Source organism: Symphalangus syndactylus, chromosome 9, assembly GCF_028878055.3.
Source record: "Symphalangus syndactylus isolate Jambi chromosome 9, NHGRI_mSymSyn1-v2.1_pri, whole genome shotgun sequence".
Lineage (NCBI taxonomy): Eukaryota > Metazoa > Chordata > Mammalia > Primates > Hylobatidae > Symphalangus > Symphalangus syndactylus.
In genome coordinates, this window is record NC_072431.2 from 62276758 (window position 1) to 62303480 (window position 26723).

The following is a 26723-nucleotide window of genomic DNA, read 5'->3' on the forward strand; positions in this document are numbered from 1 at the left end:
CGGGTGACAGAGAGACTCTGACTCAAAAAAAAAAAAAAAAAAGAAAAGAAAAGAAAAAAGAAATGTGGTACTACTCATGCTATGATTGGCTTCAGTCATCTACTTCAGTGGATTCAACTCTCTGCTTGTAGATAAATTATTTCCATTTCCTGAGAACATAATCTGCCTATATTTTAGGCCAGTGGTCTCCAAATTATTTTTATTACACATTCCTGGCCAGGCGTGGTGGCTCACACCTATAATCCCAGCACTTTGGGAGGCCGAGGCAGGTGGATACCTTGAACCCTGACTTTGAGGCCAGCCTGGGCAGCATAGCAAAGTCCTGTCTCTACAGAAAAATACAAAAATTAGCCTATAGTCCCAGCTACTCGGGAGGCTGAGGTGGGAGGATCGCTTGAGTCCAGGATGTGGCGGTTGCAGTGAGCCAAGATTGTGCCACTGCACTCCAGCCTGAGCAACAGAATGAGTCCCTGTCTCAAAAAATAAATAAATAAATAAATAAACGAGCTTAAATTGATTCTTTTTCTTTTGTTCTTGAGATGGAGTCTCACTCTTGTCACCCAGGCTGCAGTGCAGTGGTGCGATCTCCACTCACTGCCACCTTCGCCTCCCGGGTTCAAGCAATTCTCCTGCATCAACCCCCCAAGTAGCTGGGATTACAGGCACCTGCCACCACACCCAGCTAATTTTTTGTATTTGTAGTGGAGACAGGGTTTCACTATGTTGGCCAGGCTGGTCTTGAACTCCTGACCTTGTGATCCGCCCACCTCAGCCTCCCAAAGTGTTAGGATTACAGGCGTGAACCACTGTGCCTGGCCAAACTGATTCTTATGAGTAAAATTTGCAAGCATGAAAAAATACATATAAATTATTTACATATACTATTATACTAATATATACTTTATAAAACATACAAAGGAATATTTTAAATAAGATAACAAATAAATAATAGTTTTATTTTTTCTTTTAAAAGTATTTTTATTTTTATTGTTTGTAGGAAACAATAGTTTTAAAGCAAATATTTTATTTTCATTTTAAATCCATTTGCTCTCATTAAGAACAGTAGTGGTGGCCGGGCATGGTGGCTCACACCTATAATCCCAGCACTTTGGAAGGCCAAGGCAGGTGGATCACCTGAGGTCAGGAGTTTGAGACCAGCCTGGCCAACATGGTGAAACCCTGTCTCTACTGAAAATATAAAACTATCTGAGTGTGGTGGCACATGCCTGTAGTCCCAGCTACTTAGGAGGCTGAGACAGGAGAATGGCTTGAACCCAGGATGCGAAGGCTGCAGTGAGCCGAGTTCATGCCACTGCCCTCCAGCCTGAGCAAGACAGAGTGAGACTCCATCTCAGAAAAAAAGAAAAGAAAGGAAAACAATAGTTATAAAGTAAATATTTTCTTGTGGTTTTCAATCCATTTGCTCTCATTAAAAACAGTAGTGGTGGCCAGGTGCAGTGACTCACACCTGTAATCTCAGCACTTTGGGAGGCTGAGGTGAGTGGTTCTCTTGAGCCCAGGAGTTTGAGACCAGTTGGGGAAAAAAACCAAGCTAAAACTTTACTCCTAATAGAAACTCTCCTATTCATTGAGCAACAATTCCCTTTCTCCTCTTCTACCCAGCTTTTGGTAACCTCTAATCTACTTTTTGTCTCTATGAATTTGCCTATTCTAAGTACTTCATATGAGTAAAATAACACTTTTTTTCTTTTTTTTTTTAAGAGGCAGGGTCTTGCTCTGTTGCTCAGGCAGTACAGTGGCACGATCACAGCTCACTGCAGCCTCAAATTCCTGGGCTCAAGGGATCCTCCCACCTCAGCCTCTCAAGTAGCTAGGACTATAGGCACACACCACTACACCCAGTTAACTTTAAAAATAAATTTTTTTGGCTGGGCACAGTGGCTCACATCTGTAATCTGAGCACTTTGGGAGGCCAAGGAGAGCAGATCACCTGAGGTCAGGAGTTTGAGACCAGCCTGGCTGACATGGTGAAACCCCGTGTCTACTAAAAATACAAACAATTAGTCAGGCATGGTGGCAGGTGCCTGTAATCCCAGCTACTCGGGAGGCTGAGGCAGAAGAATTGCTTGAACCTGGGAGGCGGAGGCCTCAGTGAGCCAAGATCGTGTTATTGCACTCCAGCCTGGGCAACAAAAGTGAAACTCCATCTCAAAAATATAAATAAATAGGGGCCAGGCGCGGTGGCTCATGCCTGTAATCCCAGCACTTTGGGAGGCCGAGGCAGGTGGATCACGAGGTCAGGAGATCGAGACCACTCTGGCTAACATGGTGAAACCCCATCTCTACTAAAAATACAAAAAATTAGCCGGGCATGGTGGTGGGCGCCTGTAGTGCCAACTACTCGGGAGGCTGAGGCAGGAGAATGGCGTGAACCCAGGAGGCGGAGCTTGCAGTGAGCTGAGATCGTGCCACTGCACTCTAGCCTGGGTGACAGAGCGAGACTCTGCCTCAAAAAAAAAATATAGATAGATAGATAGACAGACAGACATATAGATAGATAGATGTAAATAAATGAATAAATAAATTTTGGGGGGATAAAGATGTTATCTCTCTATGTTGCCCATGCTGATCTCAAACTCCTGGCCTCAAGCAATCCTCCCATCTCAGCCTCCCAAAGCAACATTTGTCCTTTTGTGTCTGTATTACTTCATGTGGCATAATGCTGTCAAGGTCCTTTCATGTTGTAAGATGTAGCAGAACTTCATTCCTTTTTTTTTTTTTTTAAATCTCAGCTCACTGCAACTTCTGCCTCCTGGTCTCCTGCCACCACTCCCGGCCATCCTCCCACCTCAGCCTCCTGAGTCGCTGGAACTACAGGCACGCACCCCCACGCTAGGCTAATTTTGTATTTTTAAATAGAAACAGGATTTTGCCATGTTGCCCAGGCTGGTCTTGAACTCCTGAGCTAGGGCGATCCACCTGCCTCAAACTCCTGGGCTCAAGTGGTCTGCTCACTTCAGCCTCCCAAAGTGTGGGGATTACAGGCGTGAACCACCATGCCTGGCCCTTTGCCTAGTTTATTTTATTTTATTTTATTTTGTTTTATTTTATTTTATTTGAGACAGAGTCTCGTTCTGTCATCCAGGCTGGAATGCAGTGGTGCAATTTCAGCTTGCTGCAACTTCCGCCTCCTGGGTTCAAGCGATTCTCCAGCCTCAGCCTCCTGAGTAGCTGGGATTACAGGTGCAAGCCACCACACCAGGCTAATTTTTGTATTTTTAATAGAGATGGAGTTTCACCATGTGGGCCAGGCTGGCCCTGAAGTCCTGACCTCAGGTGACCCTCCTGCCTTGTCCTCCCAAAGTGTTGGGATTATAGGTGTGAGCCACTGTGCCCAGCCACTTTTCCCATTTTAGAATCGGGTTGTGTGGGGGTATTGTTGTTTCTGCTATTGTTGTTGAGTTATAGGAGTTCCTTATATATACTGGATATTAATCCCTTATCAGATATATAATTGGCAGATATTTTCTCACATCCTGTGGGACTCTGTTGATGGTGTCCTTTGATGCACAAAATTTTTCCATTTTAATGAAGTTCAATATACCTATACCAAATCTAATGTCACAAAATTTTCCCCCATTTGCTTTTAAGAGTTTTATAGTCTGGGCATGGTGGCTCAAGCTTGTAATTCCAGCACTTTGGGAGGCCAAGGTGGGCAGATCACTTGAGCCCAGGAGTTCAACACCAACATGGGCAACATGGTGAGACCTCATCTCTACAAAAAACAAAAACAAAAGTTAGCTGGGCATGGTGGCACACACCTATAGTCCCAGCTACTCAGGAGGCTGAGGTGGGAGAATTACTTGAGCCTGGGAAATTGAGGCTGCAGTGAGCCACGATGGTGCCACTGTATTCCAGCCTGGGTGACAGAACAATACCTTGTCTCAAAAAAAAAAAAAAAAAAGAAAGAGGAAAAAAAGAGTTTTGTAATTTTGGCTAATACATTTAGCTCTTTCATTCAGTTTGATTAATTTTTGTATATCATGCAAGGTAAGGTAATGATGCCACTTCATTTTTTTGCATATGGCTATCCAGTTTTCCCAGCACCATTTATTGAAAAGACTGTCCTTTCCCTATTGAATGGTCTTGGTACCCTTGTCAAAAATCATCTGACCACATGTGTGAGGGTTTATATCTGGGATTTCTATTCTGTTCCATATGTCTGTCTTTATGCCAGTACCAAACTGTTTTGATTACAGTAGCTTTGTAATAAGTTTTGAAATCAGGAACTGTGAATCATCCAATTTTGTTTTTCCTTTTAGAAATTATTTTGGCTATTCATCATCCCTTGAGATTCCATACACATTTTTTATGAGACAGCGTCTCGCTCTGTTGCCCAGGCTGAAGTGCAGTGGCATGATCTTGGCTAACTGCAACCTCCGCCTTTTGGATTCAAGCAATTCTCATGTCTCAGCCTTCTGAGTAGCTGGGATTACAGGCACCTGCCATGATGCCCAGCTAATTTTTGTTTTTGTTTTTTGTAGAGATGGGGGTCTCACCACATTGGCCAGTTTGGCCTCAAACTCCTGGCCTCAAGTGATCTGCCCAACTCAACCTCCCCAAAGTGCTGGGATTACAGGCGTGAACCACCACACCTGACCTGTAGAAAGGTTTTAAACTACAATTTCAATGTCTTTAATAGTTATAGGGCTATTCAAGTTATTCTTTTCTTCTTGAGTGAGCTTTGGTAATTGGTGTCTTTCAAGAAATACATCCATTTCATCTAAGTTGTTGAATTTAATACCATAATCTTGCTTATAGTTTTCCCTTATTATCCTTTTAATGTCTGTAGAATCTGTAGTGATTTCATCTCTTTAATTCCTAATATTGGTAAGTTGTGTCTTCATTTTTTTTCTGTCCAGTCTAGCTAGAAGTTTGTCAATTTCATACACCATCCCACAAAAGCAGCTTTGGGCTCATTGATTTTCTCTATTGTTTTTCTGTTTTCTGTTTCATTGATTTCAGATTTTACCTTTATTAGTCCCTCTCCTCTCTCCTGCTTAATTTGTATTTAATTTTCTCTTGTTTTTCTTGTTTCTTAAGTAGTTGAATTTATTAATTCAAGGCATTTTCTTTTTCCTAATATAGGTGTTCTGTGTGGCATCTCACCAATTCTGATGTGTGTGTGTTTTTATTTTCATTTAGTTCAAAAGACTTTCTAATATCCCTTTTCATTTCTTCTTTATTCCATAGCTTATTTAGAAGTGTGTTATTTGGTCTCCAAATATTTGGGGATTTGTCAAGCATCTTTCTGTTATTAATGTCTTTTCTTCTCTTTTCTTTTTTTTTTTTTTTTTTTGAGACAGGGTCTCACTCTGTTCCCCAGGCCGGAGTACAGTGGCGTGATCTTGGCTCATTGCAACCTCCACCTCCTGGGTTTCAAAGCGATTCTCCCACCTCAGTCTCCCAAGTAACTGGCACTACAGGCGCATGCCACCACGCCTGGCTTATTTTTTATATTTTTAGTAGAGATGGGGTTTCACCATGTTGGCCAGGCTGGTCTCCAACTCCAGACCTCAAGTGATCTGCTCGCCTCGGCCCCCTAAAGTGCTGGGATTACAGGCGTGAGTCACTACACCTGGCCTGGTTTATAGTTTTTCTTTTTTTTTGAGACGGAGTCTCGCTCTGTCACCCAGGCTGGAGTGCAGTGTTGCGATCTCGGCTCGCTGCAAGCTCCGCCTCCCGGGCTCATGGCATTCTGCCTCAGCCTCCGGAGTAGCTGGGACTTACAGGCGCCCGCCACCACGCCCGGCTAATTTTTTGTATTTTTAGTAGAGACGGGGTTTCACCGTGTTAGCCAGGATGGTTTGTAGTTTTTATTATGTTCGGACAATTGTCTTTCCTCTCCTTTACAGATTTCAATTATTTGTATATTAGATTACTTGAAGTTGTCCCAAAGCTCATTAATGATTTTTTTTCTAATTCTTTTTTCTCTGTTTTTCTCGTTGTGGTAGTTACTATTGCTGTGCCTTCAAGTTTACTAACCTTTTCTTCTGCATCGTCTAATTTGTCATTAATCCCATCCGGTGTACTTTTTAGAAAAAAATCTCATTGTAGGCTGGGTGCAGTGGCTCACGCCTATAATTCCAACACTTTGGGAGGCTGAGGCAGGAGGATCACTTGAGGTCAGGAGTTCGAAACCAGTCTAGTCAACATGGTGAAATCCCATCTTTCTTTCTTTCTTTCTTTTTCTTTCTTTCTTTCTTTCTTTCTTTCTTTCTTTCTTTCTTTCTTTCTTTCTTTCTTTCTTCCTTCCTTCCTTCCTTCCTTCCTTCCTTCCTTCCTTCTTTCCTTCCTTCCTTCCTCCCTCCCTCTCTCTCTCTTTCTTTCTTTCTTTCCCTCTCTGGCCCAGGCTGCAATCTACTTGGCTCCCTGCTGCCTGCGCCGCGCTCCACCACTGCCTGCTTTTTCTCCTTTGGATGCAGGCACGCGTTCGCCATCTTGGCCACGCTGCTCGCCAGCTCCTGACACCGAGTGCTCTGCCCGCCTCAGCCTCCCGAGGTACTGGGACTGCAGACGGAGTCTCGCTCACCCGGTGCTCGGTGTTACCCGGGCTGGAGTGCGGTGGCGTGGTCTGGCCTCGCGGCAGCCTCCGCCTCCCAGCCGCCTGCTTTGGCCTACCAGGGTGCTGGGATTGCAGCCCCTGCCCGGCCGCCGCCCTGTCTGGGAGGTGGGGAGCGCCTCTGCCCGGCCACCCATTGTCTGGGAAGTGAGGAGCGCCTCTGCCCGGCCACCCATCGTCTGGGAAATGAGGAGCACCTCTGCCCGGCCGCCCCGTCTGGGAAGTGAGGAGCGCCTCTGCCCGGCCACCCATCGTCTGGGAAGTGAGGAGCGCCTCTGCCTGGCCGCCCCGTCTCGGAGGTGAGGAGCGCCTCTGTGCGGCCACCCACCGTCTGGGAAGTGAGGAGCGCCTCTGCCCGGCCGCCCCATCTGGGAAGTGAGGAGCGCCTCTGCCCGGCCACCCATCGTCTGGGAAGTGAGGAGCGCCTCTGCCCGGCCGCCCCGTCCGGGAAGAAGTGAGGAGCGCCTCTGCCCAGCCGCCCCGTCTGGGAAGTGAAGAGCGCCTCTGCCCGGCCGGCCCGTCCGGGAAGAAGTGAGGAGCGCCTCTGCCTGGGCGCCCCGTCCGGGAAGAAGTGAGGAGCGCCTCTGCCCGGCCGCCCCGTCTGGGAAGTGAGGAGCGCCTCTGCCCGGCCGCCCCGTCTGGAAAGTGAGGAGCGCCTCTGCCCAACCACCCACCGTCTGGGAAGTGAGGAGCGCCTCTGCCCGGCCACCCATCGTCTGGGAAGTGAGGAGCGCCTCTGCCCGGCCGCCCCGTCTGGGAAATGAGGAGCGCCTCTGCCCGGCCACCCATGGTCTGGGAAGTGAGGAGCGCCTCTGCCCGGCCACCCATCATCTGGGAAGTGAGGATCACCTCTGCCCGGCCACCTATCATCTGGGAGGTGAGGAGCGCCTCTGCCCGGCCGCCCCATCTGGGAAGTGAGGAGCGCCTCTGCCCGGCCGCCTCGTCTGGGAAGAAGTGAGGAGCGCCTCTGCCCGGCCACCCCGTCCGGGAAGAAGTGAGGAGCGCCTCTGCCCGGCCGCCCCGTCTGGGAAGTGAGGAGCGCCTCTGCCCGGCCGCCCCGTCCGGGAAGAAGTGAGGAGCGCCTCTGCCCGGCCACCCATCGTCTGGGAAGTGAGGAGCGCCTCTGCCCGGCCACCCCGTTCGGGAAGAAGTGAGGAGCGCCTCTGCCCGGCCATCCATCGTCTGGGAAGTGAGGAGCGCCTCTGCCCGGCCACCCATCGTCTGGGAAGTGAGGAGCGCCTCTGCCCGGCCACCTATCATCTGGGAAGAAGTGAGGAGCGTCTCTGCCTGGCCGCCCCGTCTGGGAGGTCTACCACGGAGGCCAGGGGCAATGTGGGGGCTGGACGTGGTGGCTCACGCCTGTGGTCCCGGCACTCTGGGGGGCGAGGCGGGTTGATCACTTCGGGCTAGGAGTTCGAGACCAGTCTGGCCAACTTGGCGAAGCATGAAAAATACAGCAGACAAACCAACCAACCAACTCAGTGACAACAAAACCGGTCTACCCTGGAGTCATACTCTAATTTTTTCTATTTTCCTCCCTTTCTGATCCTTTATCCCACTTTCTTTTTCTTCCTCTTCCTTCTCCCTCTTCTTCGTCAAATAGAGGATTGAGTTATTATCACTGATCCATATAAAGTCCCTCTCTCATTTATTTTAACTCCCACCCCCCATTTTTATTCCCCGACTTCCCATGTGCAACCTTCCTAATATGTTTGATACGCATCTTTTTGTTTGTATGTGTTTTTAGAAAATGTTTATTGTTTATGTGTGCAAAAAAAATTAATAATAAAAAAAAAGAAATCCCATCTCTACTAAAAATACAAAAATCGGTTGGGCGTGGTGGCATGACCTGTAATCCCAGCTACTTGGGAGGTTGAGGCAGGAGAATCACTTGAGCCTGGGAGACAGAGGATGCAGTGAGCCGAGATTGCATCACTGCACTCCACCCTGGGCAACAGAGCGAGACTCCGTTGCAGAAAAAAAAACCTCATGTAGGTTTTATCTATAGAAGTTCAATTTGGAGGCCAGGCGCCGTGGCTCACACCTGTAATCCCAGCACTTTGGGAGGCCGAGGCGGGTGGATCATGAGGTCAGGAGATCAAGACCATCCTGGCTAACATGGTGAAACCCCATCTCTACTAAAAAATACAAAAAAATTAACTGGGCATGGTGGCGGGCGCCTGTAGTCCCAACTACTCGGAAGGCTGAGGCAGGAGAATGGCATGAACCCAGGAGGCAGAGCTTGCAGTGAGTGGAGATCGCACCACTACACTCCAGCCTAGGCAACAGAGCAAGACTCCATCTCAAAAAAAAAAAAAAAGGAAGTTCAATTTGGGTCTTCTTAATATTTCCCACGTCTCTAGTTAACTTCTGAGCATTTGAAATAGTTATAATAACTGTTTTAATGTCCTTTTCTGCTAATACTAATATCTGGGTGAGTTCTGGGTTGATTTACATTGTTTACTCTCCTCATTACCCGTCACATGTTCCTGTTTCTTTGTATGTCAGTAATCCTTGCTTGGACACCAGACACTGTGAATTTTACCTTTCTTGAAGCTGGATATATTTGTATTACCAGAACTCTTCTTGAGCTGTGTTCTGGAATACAGTTAAGTTACTTAGAAACCACGCCGAGCACAGTGGCTCATGCCTGTAATCCCAGCACTTTGGGAGGCCAAGGCAGAAGGATCATTTGAGGTCAGGAGTTTGACACCAGCCTGGCCAACATGGTGAAACCTCGTCTCTACTAAAAATACAAAAAAATTAGCTGGCTTTGGGAGGCCAAGGCGGGCAGATCATGAGGTCAGGAGTTTGAGACCAGTCTAGCCAACATAGTGAAACCCTGTCTCTATTAAAAATACAAAAAATTAGCTGGGTGTGGTGGTGTGCGCCTGTAATCCCAGCTACTCGGGAGGCTGAGGCAGGAGAATCGTGTGAACCCAGGAGGCGGAGGTTGCAGTGAACTGAGATTGAGCCACTGCTCTCCAGCCCGGGCAACAGTGTAAGACTCTGTCTCCAAAACAAAAAATTAGCTGGGTATGGTGGTGCACACCTGTAATCCCAGCTACTAGGGAGGCTGAGGCAGGAGAATCGTTTCAACCTGGGAGACAATGGTTGCAGTGAGCCGAGATTGCGCCACTGCACTCCAGCCTGGGAGACAGAGTGAGATTCTGTCTCAGAAAAAAAAAAAAAGTTACTGGGGAACCATTTGATGCATTCAAGTCTTGCTGTTATGCCCTGTTAGGTGGGTATTAGGCAGTGTGCAATCTAAGGCTAATTTTCCCCTCCAATGAGGCAAAACCTTGCTTAGTCCTCTACCCAATGACCTGTGAATTCTGAACAGGCATTGTTCTTGGCCCTGTCTGAGTGTCAAGCACTATTCCAATGCATTCAGATGGTTCTTTCCCTAGAAGCAAGTAATTATGTCACACGTGTATGCTGATGTACTCTGCTACATACTCCAGGGGTTCCTCTGCAGATCTCTGGGGTTCTCTCTGTGCAAAACTCTCTCTGGTACCCTTCCTTATAAGCTGCAGTTACCTTGTTCTTTCTGGACTTAGCTCTGTTACAACCAAGGAAGTCAGCTGGTCTGTCTTAGTTCTCCTTCCCTGTGTGATGACCTGATAAACTCTCAAGTCTGTAAGCTAAGCAATTGCAAGGCTCACCTCACGTTTACCATCTCTTGAACACTATCTTTTGTCGCCTGATGTCTAGTGTCTTGAAAAAAACATTGTTTCATGCATTTTTTTGTTTATTGTTGCAGCTGCGAGGGTATATCTGGTCTTTGTTACTTCGTCTTGGACAGAAGGGTAAATTAGGACCTTTACTCTGAAATGGACATTTTTGAGAAGAGTGAAATGAGTTACATTTTACAAGATTCTTCTTGTTGCCGTGTTAAGAATGGAAGAGGGCTAAGGGCAGAATTAGGGAGACAAATTAGGAGTCTATAGCAAGAGACAGTGTTGGCTTGGACTCGTGCGGTGCTAGTGGGGGCCATTAGAAATCGGCAGAGGCCAGGCTCGGTGGCTCGTGCCTGTATCCCAACAGTTTGGGAGGCTGAGGAAGGAGGCAGGAGGATCCCTTGAGAACAGCAATTTGAGACCAGCCTGGGCAACACAGGGAGACCTTGTCTCTACAAATTTCTTTTTTTTTTGGAGAGGCAGAGTCTCGCTCTGTCGCCCAGGCTGGAGTACAGTGGTGCGATATCGGCTCACTGTAACCTCCACCTCCTGGGTTCAGGCAATTCTCCTGCCTCAGCCTCCCAAGTAGCTAGGACTACAGGCGCATGCCATCACTAATTTCTTTTGTATTTTAGTAGAGACGGGTTTCACCGTGTTGCCCAGGCTGGTCTCGAACTCCTGAGCTCAGGCAATCCGACCGCCTTGGCCTCCCAAAGTGCTAGGAATATAGGCGTGAGCCACTGCACCCAGCCTCTACAAATAATTTTTTTTTTCTTTTGAGATGGAGTCTCGCTCTATCGCCCAGGCTGGAGTGTGGTGGCGTGATCTCGGCTCACTGCAACCTTCGCATCCCAGGTTCCAGAGATTCTCCTGCCTCAGGCTCCCGAGTAGCTGAGATTACAGACTTCCGCCACCACGCCCAGCTAATTTTTGTATTTTTAGTAGAGATGGGGTTTCATCACGTTGGCCAGGCTGGTCTTGAACTCCTGACCTTGTGATCTGCCCACCTTGGCCTCTCAAAGTGCTGGGATTACAAGCGTGAGCCACTGCGCCTGGCCAAATAATTTTTAAAATTTGCTGGGTGAGGTGATGTGCGCCTGTGATCCCATCTACTAGGGAGGCTGAGGTGGGAGGACTGCTTGAGAGCAGAAGGTTGAGGCTGCAGTGAGCTATGATTGCACCACTGCACTCCAACCTGGGTGACAGAGCAAGTCCATCTCCCCTCAACACACACAGCAAAAAAAAAAAAAAAAAAAGAGAGAGAAAGTGGTAGAATCAGGGCAAAGTTAGAGCTGCCGGAGGTGTCTGAAGGAATGGTGTGGGGCGTGGGAGGAATAAGATGCTTCCAAGGCTTCTGGCTTGAGTAAGTGGAGGAATGGAGTTTCATTCATTGAGCTAGAGAAGACTGCAGGAGGAAGTGTGGGGAGCGTGAGACATGTTCTTCTTGGGATGCCTATTCATTCTCCAAGAGAAAAAATTTTTTTCTTAAGTCGCTGTACAAATGAAGATTTCAAAGCAGGCGGTTAGTTGGCTATATAGATGTGGAGTTTAGGGGAACGGTCTGGACTGGAGATGAATATTTGGGAGTCATAACCATATGAAAATGTAACCTGGCCGGGCGCGGTGGCTCACGCCTGTAATCCCAGCACTTTGGGAGGCCGAGGATCACGAGGTCAGGAGATCGAGACCATCCTGGCCAACACGGTGAAACCCCGTCTCTACTAAAAAAAAATACAAAAAATCAGCCGGGCGTGGTGGCGGGCGCCTATAGTCCCAGCTACTCCGGAGGCTGAGGCAGGAGAATCACTTGAACCAGGGAGGCTGAGGATGCAGTGAGCAAGATCGCGCCATTGCACTCCAGCCTGGACAACAAGAGCCAAACTCCGTCTCAAAATAAATAAATAAATAACAGCAAGCAACTGCATGCACGTTTGGGGGCGGTGTTCGGGGTGAGAAAGGCCCCGCCAGCAATCCATCCCACAATCAGCGATGGCTGAGGGGGTCTGGACGTCGCGGGACGGGGCTGCACGCCTCCAAGCAAATGCACAGCGCGGCTAAATTGGATTCGACAGCACCGGAAACGGAGACTCCCACTTGGGGCGCTGCGGACACACGAGTCGAGGCTGCCTTCCAGGAAGCAAACAAAAAAAGGGGGGAAAAGGGGGGAAAGAAAGAAAGAAAGAGAAAAAGGAGGGCGAGTGGCGAGCAGGGGCCTCGGCCGCCACCCACACGCCCCGAAGCGTGCTCGTCCCCAGCGCGGGGCTCCCCGCCGCCGCCCTCGGCCATCGGCCGCTCCCTGGTGGCCCAGGCCTCGGACTCCGCGGTCGGCCCGGCGCGGCCCGGCGCCCTCAGGTGCGTACCCCGCCCCCGCCGCCGCCGCCGCCGCCGCCGCCGCCATTAAGGGCGGGTTGCCTTTCGGAACGTCTTCCTCCTGAGGGCCTGGGGAAGGGAGGCCGCCCGGCCGCAGCGGTAGGTGGCCCCCCGGGACACCCCGGCGCCCCAAGGCGAGGCACCCCCGAACCCCGATCCTCGCGGGCAGGACCAGCGGTGTGAGGGTGGGGGCGGGGAAGCCTTGCCGCGGGGGCAATGGTCGTACGCACAGAGCGCGCATCCCTTTCCTTCCTGATTGGTCGAGCTGGGGTGTGCGTGATGTCACGCTCCTCCCGTCGTACGTGGGGCGCTCGCGCTGCGTGCCGACGCGCTTGATTGGTTAAATAAGGGGGCGGGGCCGCCGCTGTTACCAGGCAACTGCGCCCCGGATCCACCCCCTGACGTCACGCGTTGCCTAGAGGCCCAGGTTGTGGATTTTGTCCGTGGGTATGGTCCTCGCGACGGCCTCCGGGGATCTGTTTGTTGGCGGAAAACCAATCCAGACTCCCAAGGAAAAAGGCCGAGGCCCGGGAATTTCCCGTTGCAATTCTGGTTTCGAGTTCAAGGGGGAAAAAGGCTCGCAGGGCTGTATTCCCCACCCCTCAAGCCCAAGCTTTCTTGTTTCTTAATAACAGCTTCGTTGAGATCCATTGTAAAATTCACGTTTTAAGAGTGAATAATTCAGTGCACAGAGTTGTGCAACCTTTGCCACTAATTGCAGAACGTTTTCAGTACCCGAGGAGAAGAAACTCAAACCCCATTAGGCCGTCATTCCCCGGTCCCCACCCCGTCCCATCCCCAGCCCTTGGCAATCACTTTTGTCTCCGTGGGTTTGCCTATTCTGGACATTTCGTGTGGATAGAATCATCCCAAGAAGTTTTTTGTGTGTCTGGCTTCTTTCCTTCTTTATGGCTGCATAAAAATCCACGATATGAATACACAGCATTTTGATTTTCCATCCATTGATGGCTATTTGGGTAATTTCCACCTTTTGGCTGTTATGAATAATACTGCTATGAACATTGGTGTACACGTTTTTGTGCGGACATTTGTTTTCAATTCTCATAGGTGTATACCAAGGACTGGAATTGCTGGGCCAAGCTTTGTGTTTTAAGGAAAAAAAAAATCATGTTTTAGTTTCATGCTGGTAATTTGAAGTAAGCAGATGTCTAGATATAAGCTTGGAAACTGGCCAGTTGGAGATTGCTCACGGCTGCAATTGAAGACTCCAGCAGCCTTTTCTCCTCTTTGCTTCCATTTGGAGAGGAAGGCGTCATAGGCTGTGTGACTTCCGTGGACGCGGGGCTTGGCACCGGTTTGCAGTTGGGATCAATCTTCAGTGGCGGTTTGGAGTGGGTCACGGTTCTTCCTGCCTGCCTTCCAGTTTAGTCCCTGACGTCTGCTCCCCAGGGCCCTGGCTCTTCCCCCACGCCTTCAGCCTGCACAGTCCCTTCTCTCATTCTCAGGCTGCAGAACCTGGAAGTACAGTTACCCGCTGTTTCAGTTACCTGAGGTCAACCGTGGTCTGAAAATACTACATGGAAAATTCCAGAAATAAACAATTCATAAGTTTTAAATTGCACGCTGTGATGAAATCTCGCGCTGTGCAGCCTGGGCAGTGAATCGTCCCCTTTGTTCAGCGTCCCCAAGCTGTGGACGCTCCACACCCATAGTCACTTAGTAGCTGGCTGGGTTATCAGATCGACCGTCACAGTGTCCCAGTGTATGTGTTCAAGTCACCCTTATTTTCCGTCATAATGGCCCCAAAGCACAAGAGTAGTGATGCTGGTAATTTGGATAGGCCAAAGAGAAGCCGTAAAGTGCTTCCTCTAAGTGAAAAGGTGAAAGTTCTCGACTTAATCAGGAAAGACAAAAAATCCTATGCTGAGGTTGCTAAGATCTACGGGAAGAATGAATCTTCCATCCGTGAAATTGTGAAGAAGGAAAAAGAAATTCGTGCTAGTTTTGCTGTCTCACCTCCAACTGCTAAAGTGACGGCCACAGTGCGTGATAAGTGCTTAGTTAAGATGGAACAGGCACTGCATTTGTGGGTGGAAGAGATGAACAGAAAACGTGTTCCCACTGACAGCAACATGTTGCGCCAGAAAGCCTTGAGCCTATACCAAGACTTCAGCAAAGGATGCTCTGAAACTGACACCAAGCCATTTACTGCGAGTAAGGGATGGTTACACAGATTCAGGCATAGATTCTCACATCATTACAAGAAGAAGAAGGGTAAGTACGTTACAAGTTATATTGAGAGAGAGAGATCACATTCACATAACATTACAGTACTTGATATACTTATTCTATCTTATTATTGTTGTTAATTTCTTACTGTGCCTAATTTATAAATTAAAATTCATCGTAGGTATGTATGCACAGGTTGAACATCCCTAATCCAAAAATCCAGAATGTGAACTGTTCCAAAATCCAAAACTTATTGAATGCTGCTGACCTGATGCAAGTTGAAAATTCCATACCTGTCACCTTTGCTTTATTTTTTTTTAAGACAGCCTTGCCCTGTCGCCCAGGCTGGAGTGCACTGTTGCGATCTCGGCTAACTGTAAGCTCCACCTCCCGGATTCAAGCCATTCTTCTACCTCAGCCTCCAGAGTAGCTGGGATGACAGGCGTGCACCACCACGCCTGGCTAATTTTTATGTTTTTAGTAGAGACGGGGTTTCACCATGTTGGCCAGGCTGGTCTCGAAATCTTGACCTCAGTTGATTCACCCACCTCAGCCTCCCAAAGTGCTGGGATTACAGGCATGAGTCACTGCGCCCGGGAGGCCTTCTTTTTTTTTTCTCTTGAGACAGAGTCTTGCCCTGTTGCCCAGGGTCTCGCCCTGTTGAAATGGTGGGATCACAGCTCACTGCAGCCTCGACCTCCTGGGCTCAAGCAATCCTCCCATCTCAGCCTCCCGAGTAGCTGGGACCACAGGCATACACCCCCACACCTGGCTAATTTTTAATTTTTTTGTAGAGGCGAAGTCCCATTATGTTGCCGGGCTGGTCCCACTATGTTGCCCGGACTGGCTAACATGGTGAAACCCCGTCTCTACTAAAAATACAAAAATGAGCCAGACATGGTGGTGCACACCTGTAACCCCAGCTACTCGGGAGTCTGAGGCAGGAAAATCACTTGAACCTGGGAGGCGGAGGTTGCAGTGAGCCAAGATCTGTCACTGCACTCCAGCCTGGGCGACAGAGCGAGACTCCATCTCAAAAAAAGAAAAAGAACATAACAGATTTAGGGTTTGGCACTATCCACAGTTCCAGGCATCCACTGAGGGTCTTGGAATGAGTCTGCCGAAGATAAGGGGGACAGTCCTGGCCCTTCATTTTTCTTGTCCGCCCAGTGGATTCTTCTGCGTTCCTACATGCCCTGAGGCCATTTCATGGGTGTCTGGCTCCTTTTACTGTATTGCTTATGATTCCCCTCCACTCCTTGCCATCAGTATACGTTTTTTTTTGGGAGGGAGGGGATGGAGTCTTGCTCTGTCACTGAGGCTAAAGTGCAGTGGCATGATCACGTCCCACTGCAACCTCCGCCTCCCGAGTTCAAGAGATTCTCCTGCCTCAGCCTCCTGAGTAGCTGGGATTACAGGTGCATGCCACCATGCCCAGATAATTTTTTTTTTTTGGGGGGGGATGGAGTTTCGTTCTTGTTGCCCAGGCTGGAGTGCAATGGCACGATCTTGGTGCACTGCAACCTCCGCCTCCTGAGTAGCTGGGATTATAGGCGCCCACCACCACGCCTGTCCTCAGTCTCTCCATGTTGGCCAGGGTTTCACCATGTTGGCCATGCTGATATGGAACTCCTGACCTCAGGTGATCCACCTGCCTCAGCCTCCCAGAGTGCTGGGATTACAGGTATGAGCCACCTCACCTGGCCACTAGTATACATTTTTACATCGCAGGTGCTCATTACATTTTTGTTGAATGGTGAAACATGTACTCTTGAGTTTGTACTTGTAGGCTGAGCTGTGAAGAAGGTGGAATTTATTAATTAAAACCAAGCCTTGTGGCTCGGTGTGGTGGCTCACGCCTGTAATCTCAGCACTTTGGGCGGCTGAGGTGGGAGGATTGCTTGAGTCTAGGGGTTCAAGACTGGCCTGGACAACGTGGCAAAACTCCGTCTCTACAAAAAAAAAAAAAATTAGCTGGGTACAGTGGTGTGTGCCTGTGGTCCCAACTACTTGGGAGGCTGAGGTGGGAGGATTGCTTGAGTCTAGGAGTTCAAGATTGGCCTGGGCAACATGACAAAACTCCGTCTCTACAAAAAAAAAAAAAATACAAAAATTAGCTGAGTACAGTAGTGTGTGCCTGTGGTCCCAGCTACTTGGGAGGCTGAGGTGGGAGGATCACTTAAGCTTGGGAGTCCCAGGCTGCAGGGAGCTATGATCATGCCACTACACTCCAGTCTGGGTGATAGAGCAAGACCCTATCTCAAAAGAAAAAAGCAAGACAAAACAGAAAACAAGTCCCGGGTCTGGGCGCAGTGTCTCATTCCTATAATTCCAGTATTTTGAGAGACTGAGGCAGGAGAATCGCTTGAGCCTAGGAGTTCAAGACCAGCTTGGGCAACATAGTGAAACTTTGTCTCTACAAAAAAAAAAAAAAAAATCAAAATTAGCCAGGCGCGTGGTAAGCTGTGATGATACCACTGCACTTCGATCTGGAGGACAGAGCAAGACTCTGTCTCAAAACCAAAACAAAACAAAAAAACTAAGCCCTTTAAAACCTGAAAAATTAATCTTTGGAAAGGAAAATCTAGAAACAGTTTTTAAAAATAAACCAGTCCTCTATTTCAAGATTTCAGAGTTTTCATAAAGGGAGTGGATGACATTCCAAATGATGAAAGGTTGTAAGGGACAGATACAGATTCTAGATCAGTGATGGGCAAACTTTGTTTGTAACGATAGTAAATATTTTTGGCTTTGGGGACATGGGGTCTTTGTCACATGCATGCAAACCTTCCTTTGCAGGAAAGCAGCTGTAGACAAGATGTAACAAGTGAATGTGACTGTGTTCTGACAAAGCTTAATTTACAAAAATAGGCTGCGGTCTGGATTTGACCTGTAGGCTGGAGATTGTTCTAGGTATTTGCTTTTCGTTAGTAAAATATCACATTAGAAGGACAGAAACTCCTCCAGGATTGCTGGGAAGACAAAATGAGATTTGGAAGTTTTTGGAGTTTACATCTACAGTTTTAAAAGAGCAAAAAGGGCCAGGCATGGTGGCTCATGCCTGTAATCCCAGCGTTTTGGGAGGCTGAGTGGGGCACATCACCTTAGGTCAGGAGTTTGAGACCAGCCTGGGCAACATGGCGAAACCCCCTCTCTACAAAAAATACAAAAATTAGCTGAACATGGTGGTGCATGCCTGGGATTCCAGCTACTCAGGAGGCTGAGGTGGGAAGATCACCCGAGCCCGGGGAGGCAGAGGCTGCAGTGAGCTGTGATTGCGCCACTGCATTCCAGACTGGGTGACGGAGTGAGACCCTGCCTCAAAAAAGTGATGATAATTATTATGAAACACTTGTTTTTTAAATGATTACTGGTAGCATAGTTGACGCCAACTGATAGTATCTTTTTTTGAATTCCACCTGGTATCATCCTGCCTATTATTTTATTCTTTGGTTTTTTCAATTTTTTAATTTCTATTTTTGTTTGTGTTTTTATTTTTATTTTCTTTTTTGTTAAAAAGCAGACTTTTGGGCCGGGCGCAGTGGCTCACGCTTGTAATCCCAGCACTTTGGGAGGCCGAGGCGGGCGGATCACGAGGTCAGGAGATCGAGACCACGGTGAAACCCCGTCTCTACTAAAAATACAAAAAATTAGCCGGGCGTGGTGGCGGGCGCCTGTAGTCCCAGCTACTCGGAGAGGCTGAGGCAGGAGAATGGCGTGAACCCGGGACGCGGAGCTTGCAGTGAGCCGAGATGGCGCCACCGCACTCCAGCCTGGGCGACAGAGCGAGGCTCCGTCTCAAAACAAAAAAAAAAAAGCAGACTTTTGACATCAGAGCCTGTTTAGGGATTACCGTGGTATAATATTCTGGGGATGACAGAACTGTTTTATACCTTAATTTTATAGTAGCTATATAACTTTATATATGTCAAAATTCACAGGGGCCAAGCAGGTGACTGACACCTGTAATCCCAACACTTTGGGAGGCCAAGGCGGCAGATCACCTGAGGTCAGGAGTTCGAGACCAGCCTGGGCAACATGGTGAAACCTCCTATTTAAAAAAAAAGGAAAATGAGTTGGGCATGATGGCACACGCCCGTGGTCCCAGCTACTCAGGAGGCTGAGGCACGAGGATTGCTTGAGCCCGGGATGGGGAAGTTGCAGTGAGCTGAGAGTGCACCACTGCACTCCAGCCTGGGTGACAGAGTGAGACCCTGTCTCAAAAAAGAAAAAAAAAAAATCGGCCGGGTGCGGTGGCTCACGCCTGTAATCCCAGCATCCCAGCACTTTGGGAGGCCAAGGCGGGTGGATCACGAGGTCAAGAGATCGAGACCATCCTGGCCAACGTGGCAAAACCCTGTGTGTACTAAAAATACAAAAATTAGCTGGGTGTGGTGGCGCACACCTGTAGTCCCAACTACTCAGGAGGCTGAGGCAGAAGAATCGCTTGAACCAGGGAGGCGGAGGTAGTAGTGAGCTAAGATCATGCCATTGCATTCCAGCCTGGGCAAAAAGAGTGAAACTCCATCTCAAAATAAATAAATAAATAAAAATAATAGAACTGTACATTGGAAAGGGTGAACTTTGCTATATAAAAATTATACTGGCTGGGCGCAGTGGCTCACGCTTGTAATCCCAGCATTTTGGGAGGCCGAGGCAGGCGGATCACAAGGTCAGGAGATCGAGACCACGGTGAAACCCCATCTCTACTAAAAAATACAAAAAATTAGCCGGGCGTGGTGGCGGGCGCCTGTAGTCCCAGCTACTTGGAGAGGCTGAGGCAGGAGAATGGCGTGAACCCGGGAGGCGGAGCTTGCAGTGAGCCGAGATTGCGCCACTGCACTCCAGCCTGGGTGACAGAGCAAGACTCCGTCTCAAAAAAACAAAAAACAAAAACAATCATGCAATCCATTTCCTGTGAAATTAAAAAAAAAAAAGTTTTAAATGAAAGTTCTTTTTTTTTTTTTTTTCAGACAGAGTTTTGCTCTTGCTGCCCAGGCTGGAGTGTAGTGGCTTGATCTTGGCTCACTGCAACCTCCGCCTCCCGAGTTCAAGCGATTCTCCTGCCTCAGCCTCCTGAGTAGCTGGGACTATAGGCACGTGCCACCGTGCCCAGCTAATTCTTTGTATTTTTAGTAGAGACAGGGTTTCACCGTGTTAGCCAGGATGGTCTTAATCTCCTGACCACGTGATCCACCCGCCTTGGTCACCCAAAGTGCTGGGATTACAGGTGTGAGCCACCACTCCTGGCATGCCCAGGTAATTTTTGTACTTTTAGTAGAGACAAGGTTTCCCCATATTGGTCAGTCTGGTCTTGAACCCCTGACCTCAGGTGATCCACCTGCTTCGGCCTCCCAAAGTGCTGGGATTACAGGCATGAGCTACCACGCCTGGCTGAAAATTTTTTTACCTGATGTAAACTAGAGTAGATAAGGATTATGTTTTATTTATTTATTTATTTATTTATTTATTTATTTATTTATTTTGAGACAGAGTCTCGCTCTGTCGCCCAAGCTAGAGTGCAGTGGCACGATCTTGGCTCACTGTAACCTCTGCCTCCCTGGTTCAAGCGATTCTCCTGCCTCAGTCTCTGGATTATCTGGGATTACAGGCAGCTGCCACAATGCCCAGCTAGTTTTTCTGTTTTTAGTAGAGACGGGGTTTCACCATGTTGGCCAGGTTGGTCTTGAACTCCTGACCTCAAATTATCCACCTGCCTTGACCTCCCAAAGTGCCGGGATTACAGGCATGAGCCACCTCTCCCAGCCTGACATAAAGGAAAAAGTTTTTAAATAAAAATTCTTTTACCTGATGTAAACTAGACTAGATGAGGATATGTTTCATTTGTTTATTTATAAAGATGAAATACTTGTTTATGTCACTTAATTTTTTTTTATGCACCTTGAGAAGCAGGGCTGACCCATAGGCAGTGTGCCCAGAGTCAGCCAAAAATGTTTTAATATTTAAGTATAATTATTTATTTATTTATTTTTTATTTATTTATTTTTTTGAGACGGAGTCTCGCTCTGTCACCCAGTGATTGCGCCACTGCCCTCCAACTATGATCATGTCACTGCACTTCAGCCTGGGTGACAGAGTGATACCCTGTCAGAAAAAATAAAGAAAAATTTAAAAAATAGGGGTGGGCATGGTGCCTCACACCTATAATCCCAGCACTTTGGGAGGCCAAGGATGGTGGATCACCTGAGGTCAGGAGTTCAAGACCAGCCTGGGCAACATGGCGAAACCCCATCTCTACTACAAATACAAAAAATTAGCTGGACGTAGTGGTGCACGCCTGTAATCCTAGCTACTCAGGAGGCTGAGGCAGGAGAATCGCTTGAACCCAGAAGGCAGAGGTTGCAGTGAACCATGTTTGTGCCACTGCACTCCAGCCTGGGAGACAGAGCAAGAACCCATCTCAAAAAAAAAAAGAAAATTAAAAAAATAAAGTGTACTGTTCAGTGGTTTCTTAAAATATATTCACAGAGTTGCACAACAATCATCACAGTCAATTTTTGTTTTGTTTTGTTTTTTGTGAGACGGAGTCTCGCCCTGTTGCCCAGGCTGGAGTGCAGTGGTGGGATCTCGGCTCACTGCAACCTCTGCCTCCCGGGTTCAAGAGATTCTCCTGCCTCAGCCTCCCGAGTAGCTGGGACTACAGGCGTGTGCCACCACGCCCGGCTAATTTTTGTATTTTTAGTAGAGACAAGGTTTCACCATGTTGGCCAGGATGGTCTCGATCTTTTGACCTCGTGATCCGTCCACCTTGGCCTCCCAAAGTGCTGGGATTACAGGTGTGAGCCACCGTGCCCGGCCATCACAGTCAATTTTTGAACATTTTCATCACTCTGAAACCTTTTACCCTTTAGCTATCAACCCCAAATAACCGTTAATCTACTCTCAGTTCCTATAGATTTCCCTATTCTAGAAATTTAATATGAATGGAATTACATAATATGTGACTCCTTTGGATTTTAAGTTGAGGGGATTCAAAAAAGGTCAGAAGTGAAAGAAACATTCATAGGAAGTAGTTGATTGAGCCAGGTGCAGTGGCTCACAGCTGTAATCCCAGTGTGGCTGAGGGGGAAGGATGGCTTGAGTCCAGGAGTTGGAGGCTGCAGTGAGCCATGATCGAGCCACTGCACTCCAGCCTGGGTGACATTGTGAGACTCTGACTCTTAGAAATAAAAAAGCTGACCAGGTTCATTGGCTCATGCCTGTAATCCCAGGGCTTCGGGAGGCCAAGGCAGGTAGATCACTTGAGGTCGGGAGTTCAAGACCAGCCTGGCCAACATCATGAAACCCCACCTCTACTAAAAACACAAAAAATTAGCCGAGCATGGTGGCAGCTGCCTGTAATTCCAGCTACTCGGGAGGCTGAGGCAAGAGAATTGCTTGAACCCCAGAAGCGGCGGTTGCAGTGAGCCGAGATCATGCCACTGCACTCCAGCCTGGGTGACAGAGCGAGACTCCATGTTAAAAAAAAAAAAAAAAAAAAAAAATAAGGCTAGACGTGGTAGCTCACACCTGTAGTCCCAGCACTCTGGGAGGCTGAGGCGTGTGGATTACCTGAGGTTAGGAGTTCAAGACCAGCCTGGCCAACATGGTGAAACCCCGTCTCTACTAAAAAATACAAAACTTAGCTGGGCCCGGTGGCGGGTGCCTATAATCCCAGCTACTTGGGAGGCTGAGGCAAGAGAGTTGCTTGAACCCAGGAGGCAGAGGTTGCAGATCGTGCCACTGCACTCCAGCCTGGGTGACAGAGTAAGACCTTGTCTCAAAAAATATATATATAAATAAATAAACAAACAGTTGATTTAGTATTTTCTCCAATAGACAAGATGCCTGAATACAGCCCGCAGCTCTCTTGGCGTGTAGTCCCGTGGGGACCAGTGCATCAGGTGCTTCCTAAGCTGGCATCACCTGCCTGGCCCAATGCCTCCTCTGGCATTCATTGTTAATGCCACCTCCTGATGGCAGTTTCTTTCTGGGAAGAGGAGAGAAGAGAGGGAGCTGTCCCCAAGTGAAAGGTGCAGGGAGGGCTCCATGAATAGTCTCAACTAAAGACCGTCCGGGAAGGAACCTTGGGAGGAGCAAAGAACAGTGAACTTCCAGTGTGACCTGGATGCACCCATTTCCAGAAAGCAGGAAGCCCAGAGAAGGCCCGTGGGTTGCCGTCCCCAGGGTGCTTTCCATCCTGCAGGGCTCGCTGCATGCCCCGAAAGTTATGATAAAGACATAGGACCAGCTGGGTGTGGTGGCTCACGCCTGTAATCCCAGGACTTTGGGAGGCCGAGGTGGGCGGATCACGAGGTCAGGAGATGGAGACCATCCTGGCTAACATGGTGAAACCCCGTCTCTACTAAAAATACAAAAAATTAGCTGGGCATGGTGGCGGGTGCCTGTAGTCCCAGCTACTCGGGAGGCTGAGGCAGGAGAATGGCTTGAACCCAGGAGGCGGAGCTTGCAGTGAGCGGAGATCGTGCCACTGCACTCCAGCCTGGGCGACAGAGCGAGACTCCGTCTCAAAAAAAAAAAAAAAAGACGTAGGACCTTCATCACCAGGGGCGCCCCATGGGCTGTTGCTGTGGCGTCTTCCTTTTTTTTTTTTTTTTTTTTTTTTAGACGGAATCTTACTCTGTTGCCCCACCTGGAGGGCAGTGGCACAATCTTGGCTCACTGCAACCTCCGCCTCCTGGGTTCAAGCAATTCTCCTGCCTCAGCCTCCGGAGTAGCTGGGATTACAGGTGTCTGCCACCATGCCTGGCTAATTTTTAGTAGAGAAGGGGGGGGGTGCCTCACCATGTTGGCCAGGCTGGTCTCGAACTTCTGACCTCAAGCGATCCACTTGCCTCAGCCTCCAAAAGTGTTGGGATTATAGGCGTGAGCCACTGCGCCGGCGCCATTTCTTAATACACATTGAGTGTGATGACATCATAGATCAGTGGCAATTGAAGGTGTGAAGAAGTGGAAATAGCACTAGGCAAAAATTGTCCTGGTGTATGTTCTAGCTTTGCTTGGACAACTCGCTAAGTTGTAAAATGAGAATACTTCTACGCCCTTTTCTCTCCTGGGGATGCTAAAGACAAAATAAAGATTACGAATGGAAATTCTCTGAGCTTCCAAAAGAATAAGGATGGAGCATGATCTAAGGGAGTGTTCTGGTGAATGGGAACATAACACGTCTTTGCCGTTACATATTCTTTGATGTGCATTTGCTTGGTGAGTGGAATCTAGAATGCTCAAGAAAAGACTTTCTAGGACCTACGCGTCTCATGGCTGGATGCCGCTTTTTCTACTCTTCATCTTAGCCAAAAAGCAGAGAGGCAATTGAGGCTGCTTTTTCTGACTCTAGCTCTATTGCCAGAACAGAGTCTTTGCTATGAAAAACAATATTGGCCGGTGCGGTGGCTCACACCTGTAATCCCAGCACTGTGGGAGGCAGAAGCAGGAAGATCGCTTGAGCCCAGGAGTTGGAGACCAGCCTGGGCAACATAGTGAAACCCTGTCTCTATTAAAATGCAAAAATTAGCCGGGTGTGGTGGCATGCACCTGTAGTCCCAGCCACCCGGGGGGCTGAAATGGGAGGATCAACTGAACCCAGAAGGTCGAGGCTACACTGAACCGTGATAACACTCCAACCTGGGTGACAGAGCAAGATGCTGTCTCAGAAACAAACAAACGAACAAACAAAACAAAACAAAAGAAAAAACAGACCAGATATGGTGGCTCACACCTGTAATCCCAGCACTTTAGGAGGCCGAGGCGGGCGGATCACTTGAGGTCAAGAGTTCGAGACCAGCCTGGCCAACATGGTGTAACCCTGTCTCCACCAAAAGTACAAAAATTAGCCAGGTGTGGTGGATCACGCCTGCAATCCCAACTACTTGGGAGGCTGAGGCAGGAGAATCGCTTGAACCCAGGAGGCAGAGTTTGCAATGAGCTGAGATTGAGCCACTGCACTCCAGCCTGGGTGACAGAGTGATACTCCATCTCAAAAAACAAACAAACAAACAACCAAATCTTTCCCTATCCCTCCCTTCCCCCTACCATTCTGTTTAATAATAATAGAGATATAGAGATTTATAAAAATTTTTAACGGCATCAATTTGCATCCTACTGGTTCAGCATAGCTAATGTTCTCAGAAAGATTATAACTCTAAGGGATCCTCGAGTGTCTTCAAAGAATTTTGGTAGATAGTTGCATTTTTAGAATTTCTTTTCAACCTTCTGTAACTGTCCAGACTGGCTAGGGTGTGCTGTGGTTGCAAATGACACCAGACTTTGGAGGATTAAAGGAGCAAAGACCTTGCACTAAAAGTCTGTTATGTGTCGGCTGTGAGTCTGTTTCACGTTGTCTGCAATCTGGAACCCAGGCTGCTGTGGTGGTTCCATGTGGAAAGTTCCCAGTGACCACCGAGGAGGAATAGAGAGTGTGGCAAAGTGAAGTTACTTCCCTGACATCCTCAGTCCACGAAAGTCATGTGGCCACACCACATTCAAGTGGGCAAGAAATCAAACCACATGATCTGAAAGAGACCTTTGTGAATATTTCCAAATAACCCCATGTGACCTCCACACTTAGCTCCCTTAAATCTTCAGTTTTGGTCGGGCTCAGTGGCTCACGCCTGTAATCCCAGCACTTTGGGAGGCTGAGGCGGGCAGATCACCTGAGGTCAGGAGTTTGAGACCAGCCTGACCAAAATGATGAAACCCCGTCTCTACTAAAAATACAAAAATTAGCCGGGTGTGGTAGCGGCTGCCTGTAATCCCAGCTACTTGGGAGGCTGAGGCAGGAGAATTGCTTGAACCCGGGAGGCAGAGGTTGCAGTGAGCAGAGATCACACCACTTCACTCCAGCCTGGGCGACGAGTGAAACTCAAAAGAAAAATCTTCTGTCTTCCTTCCACATGCACACTCATGTTGATCTGTTTATCTTTTGCTTAGAAATAGAATTAAGCCAAATATTGGAGGGACATGATGGTAGCTAACAGGTACTTTATTTGCATGTTCCATTTCAAAAAATTGTTTTTAAGATTTCAGAGAATTTTTTTCAAAGAAATTTCTTAAAGCTAACTTCATCACGCCTGTCATCCTAGCACTTAAGGAGGCCGACACAGGAGGATGGCTTAAGCCCAGGAATTTGAGATCAGCCTCGGCGATAGAGCAAGACCCCATCTTTAAAAAAAAATGTTAAAAAATTAGCTGGGCCTGGTGATACATGCCTGTAGTCCCAGCTACTCGGGAGGGTGAGGCAGGAGGATCACTTGAGCCTGAGAGTTGGAGGATGCAGTGAGCCATGATTGTGCCACTGTACTCCAGACTGGGTGACAGAAGTGAGATCCTGTCTCTAAAAACAAAACAAACAAAAAGCAAAAAAAAAAAAAAAAACTTAGCAAAATTTAGAGTGAGCTTTTAGGAGACAGAAGTCCAAAGGGAAGAGGGAAAGAAGGAATTTTCTCTTCCTATCTTTAGTACACAAACCCATTATATCCTTTCTATGTGTAAGTGAAACAGTGTGATAGCTGTCACAGCCATGCTGAAATCTGACTAAACATCATTGGATCAATAAGGTACAAATTCTCTTCTCCTCATCTGGGAAACAGCATGCTCCTCTCACGTAATACCTGAGTTTGTTTTATGGGGAGGCCGTGTGTAGGTTTAGTGGAAAATATATTCTATAAAGTTAGCATAAAAATAAATTTAAAAGGCTGGGTGAGGGCCGAGCGCAGTGGGTCATGTCTGTAATCTCAGCACTTTGGGAGGCCAAGGTGGGTGGATCACGAGGTCAGGAGATCGAGACCATCCTGGCTAACATGGTGAAACCCTGTCTCTATCAAAAATACAAAAAATTAGCCGGGCATGGTGGCGGGTGCTTGTAGTCCCAGCTACTTGGG

At 48.1% G+C, this 26723-nt stretch overlaps 1 protein-coding gene across 6 annotated transcripts in view; it reads left to right on the forward strand.

Annotated features, from left to right (window-relative positions):
* LOC129489732 (general transcription factor II-I repeat domain-containing protein 2B) overlaps positions 1–26723 on the forward strand; it is an 85708-nt gene that overhangs the window by 7773 nt on the left and 51212 nt on the right. For 2 of the 6 annotated variants that reach the window (XM_055292786.2, XM_063646330.1), the window contains exon 1: positions 12476–12615. The exons of 1 other annotated variant lie outside the window; for it this stretch is intronic. Coding sequence is in view for 2 of the 5 variants with exons in the window: in XM_055292785.2 (XP_055148760.1) it covers positions 14391–14868 (478 nt within the window). In the remaining 3 variants the exon portion in view is untranslated. Of the gene's footprint in view, positions 1–12475; positions 12616–12645; positions 12733–12811; positions 14869–26723 lie in introns of those variants that run through there. 3 more of the 6 variants (XM_063646329.1, XM_055292785.2, XM_055292784.2) reach the window with 3 other exon arrangements.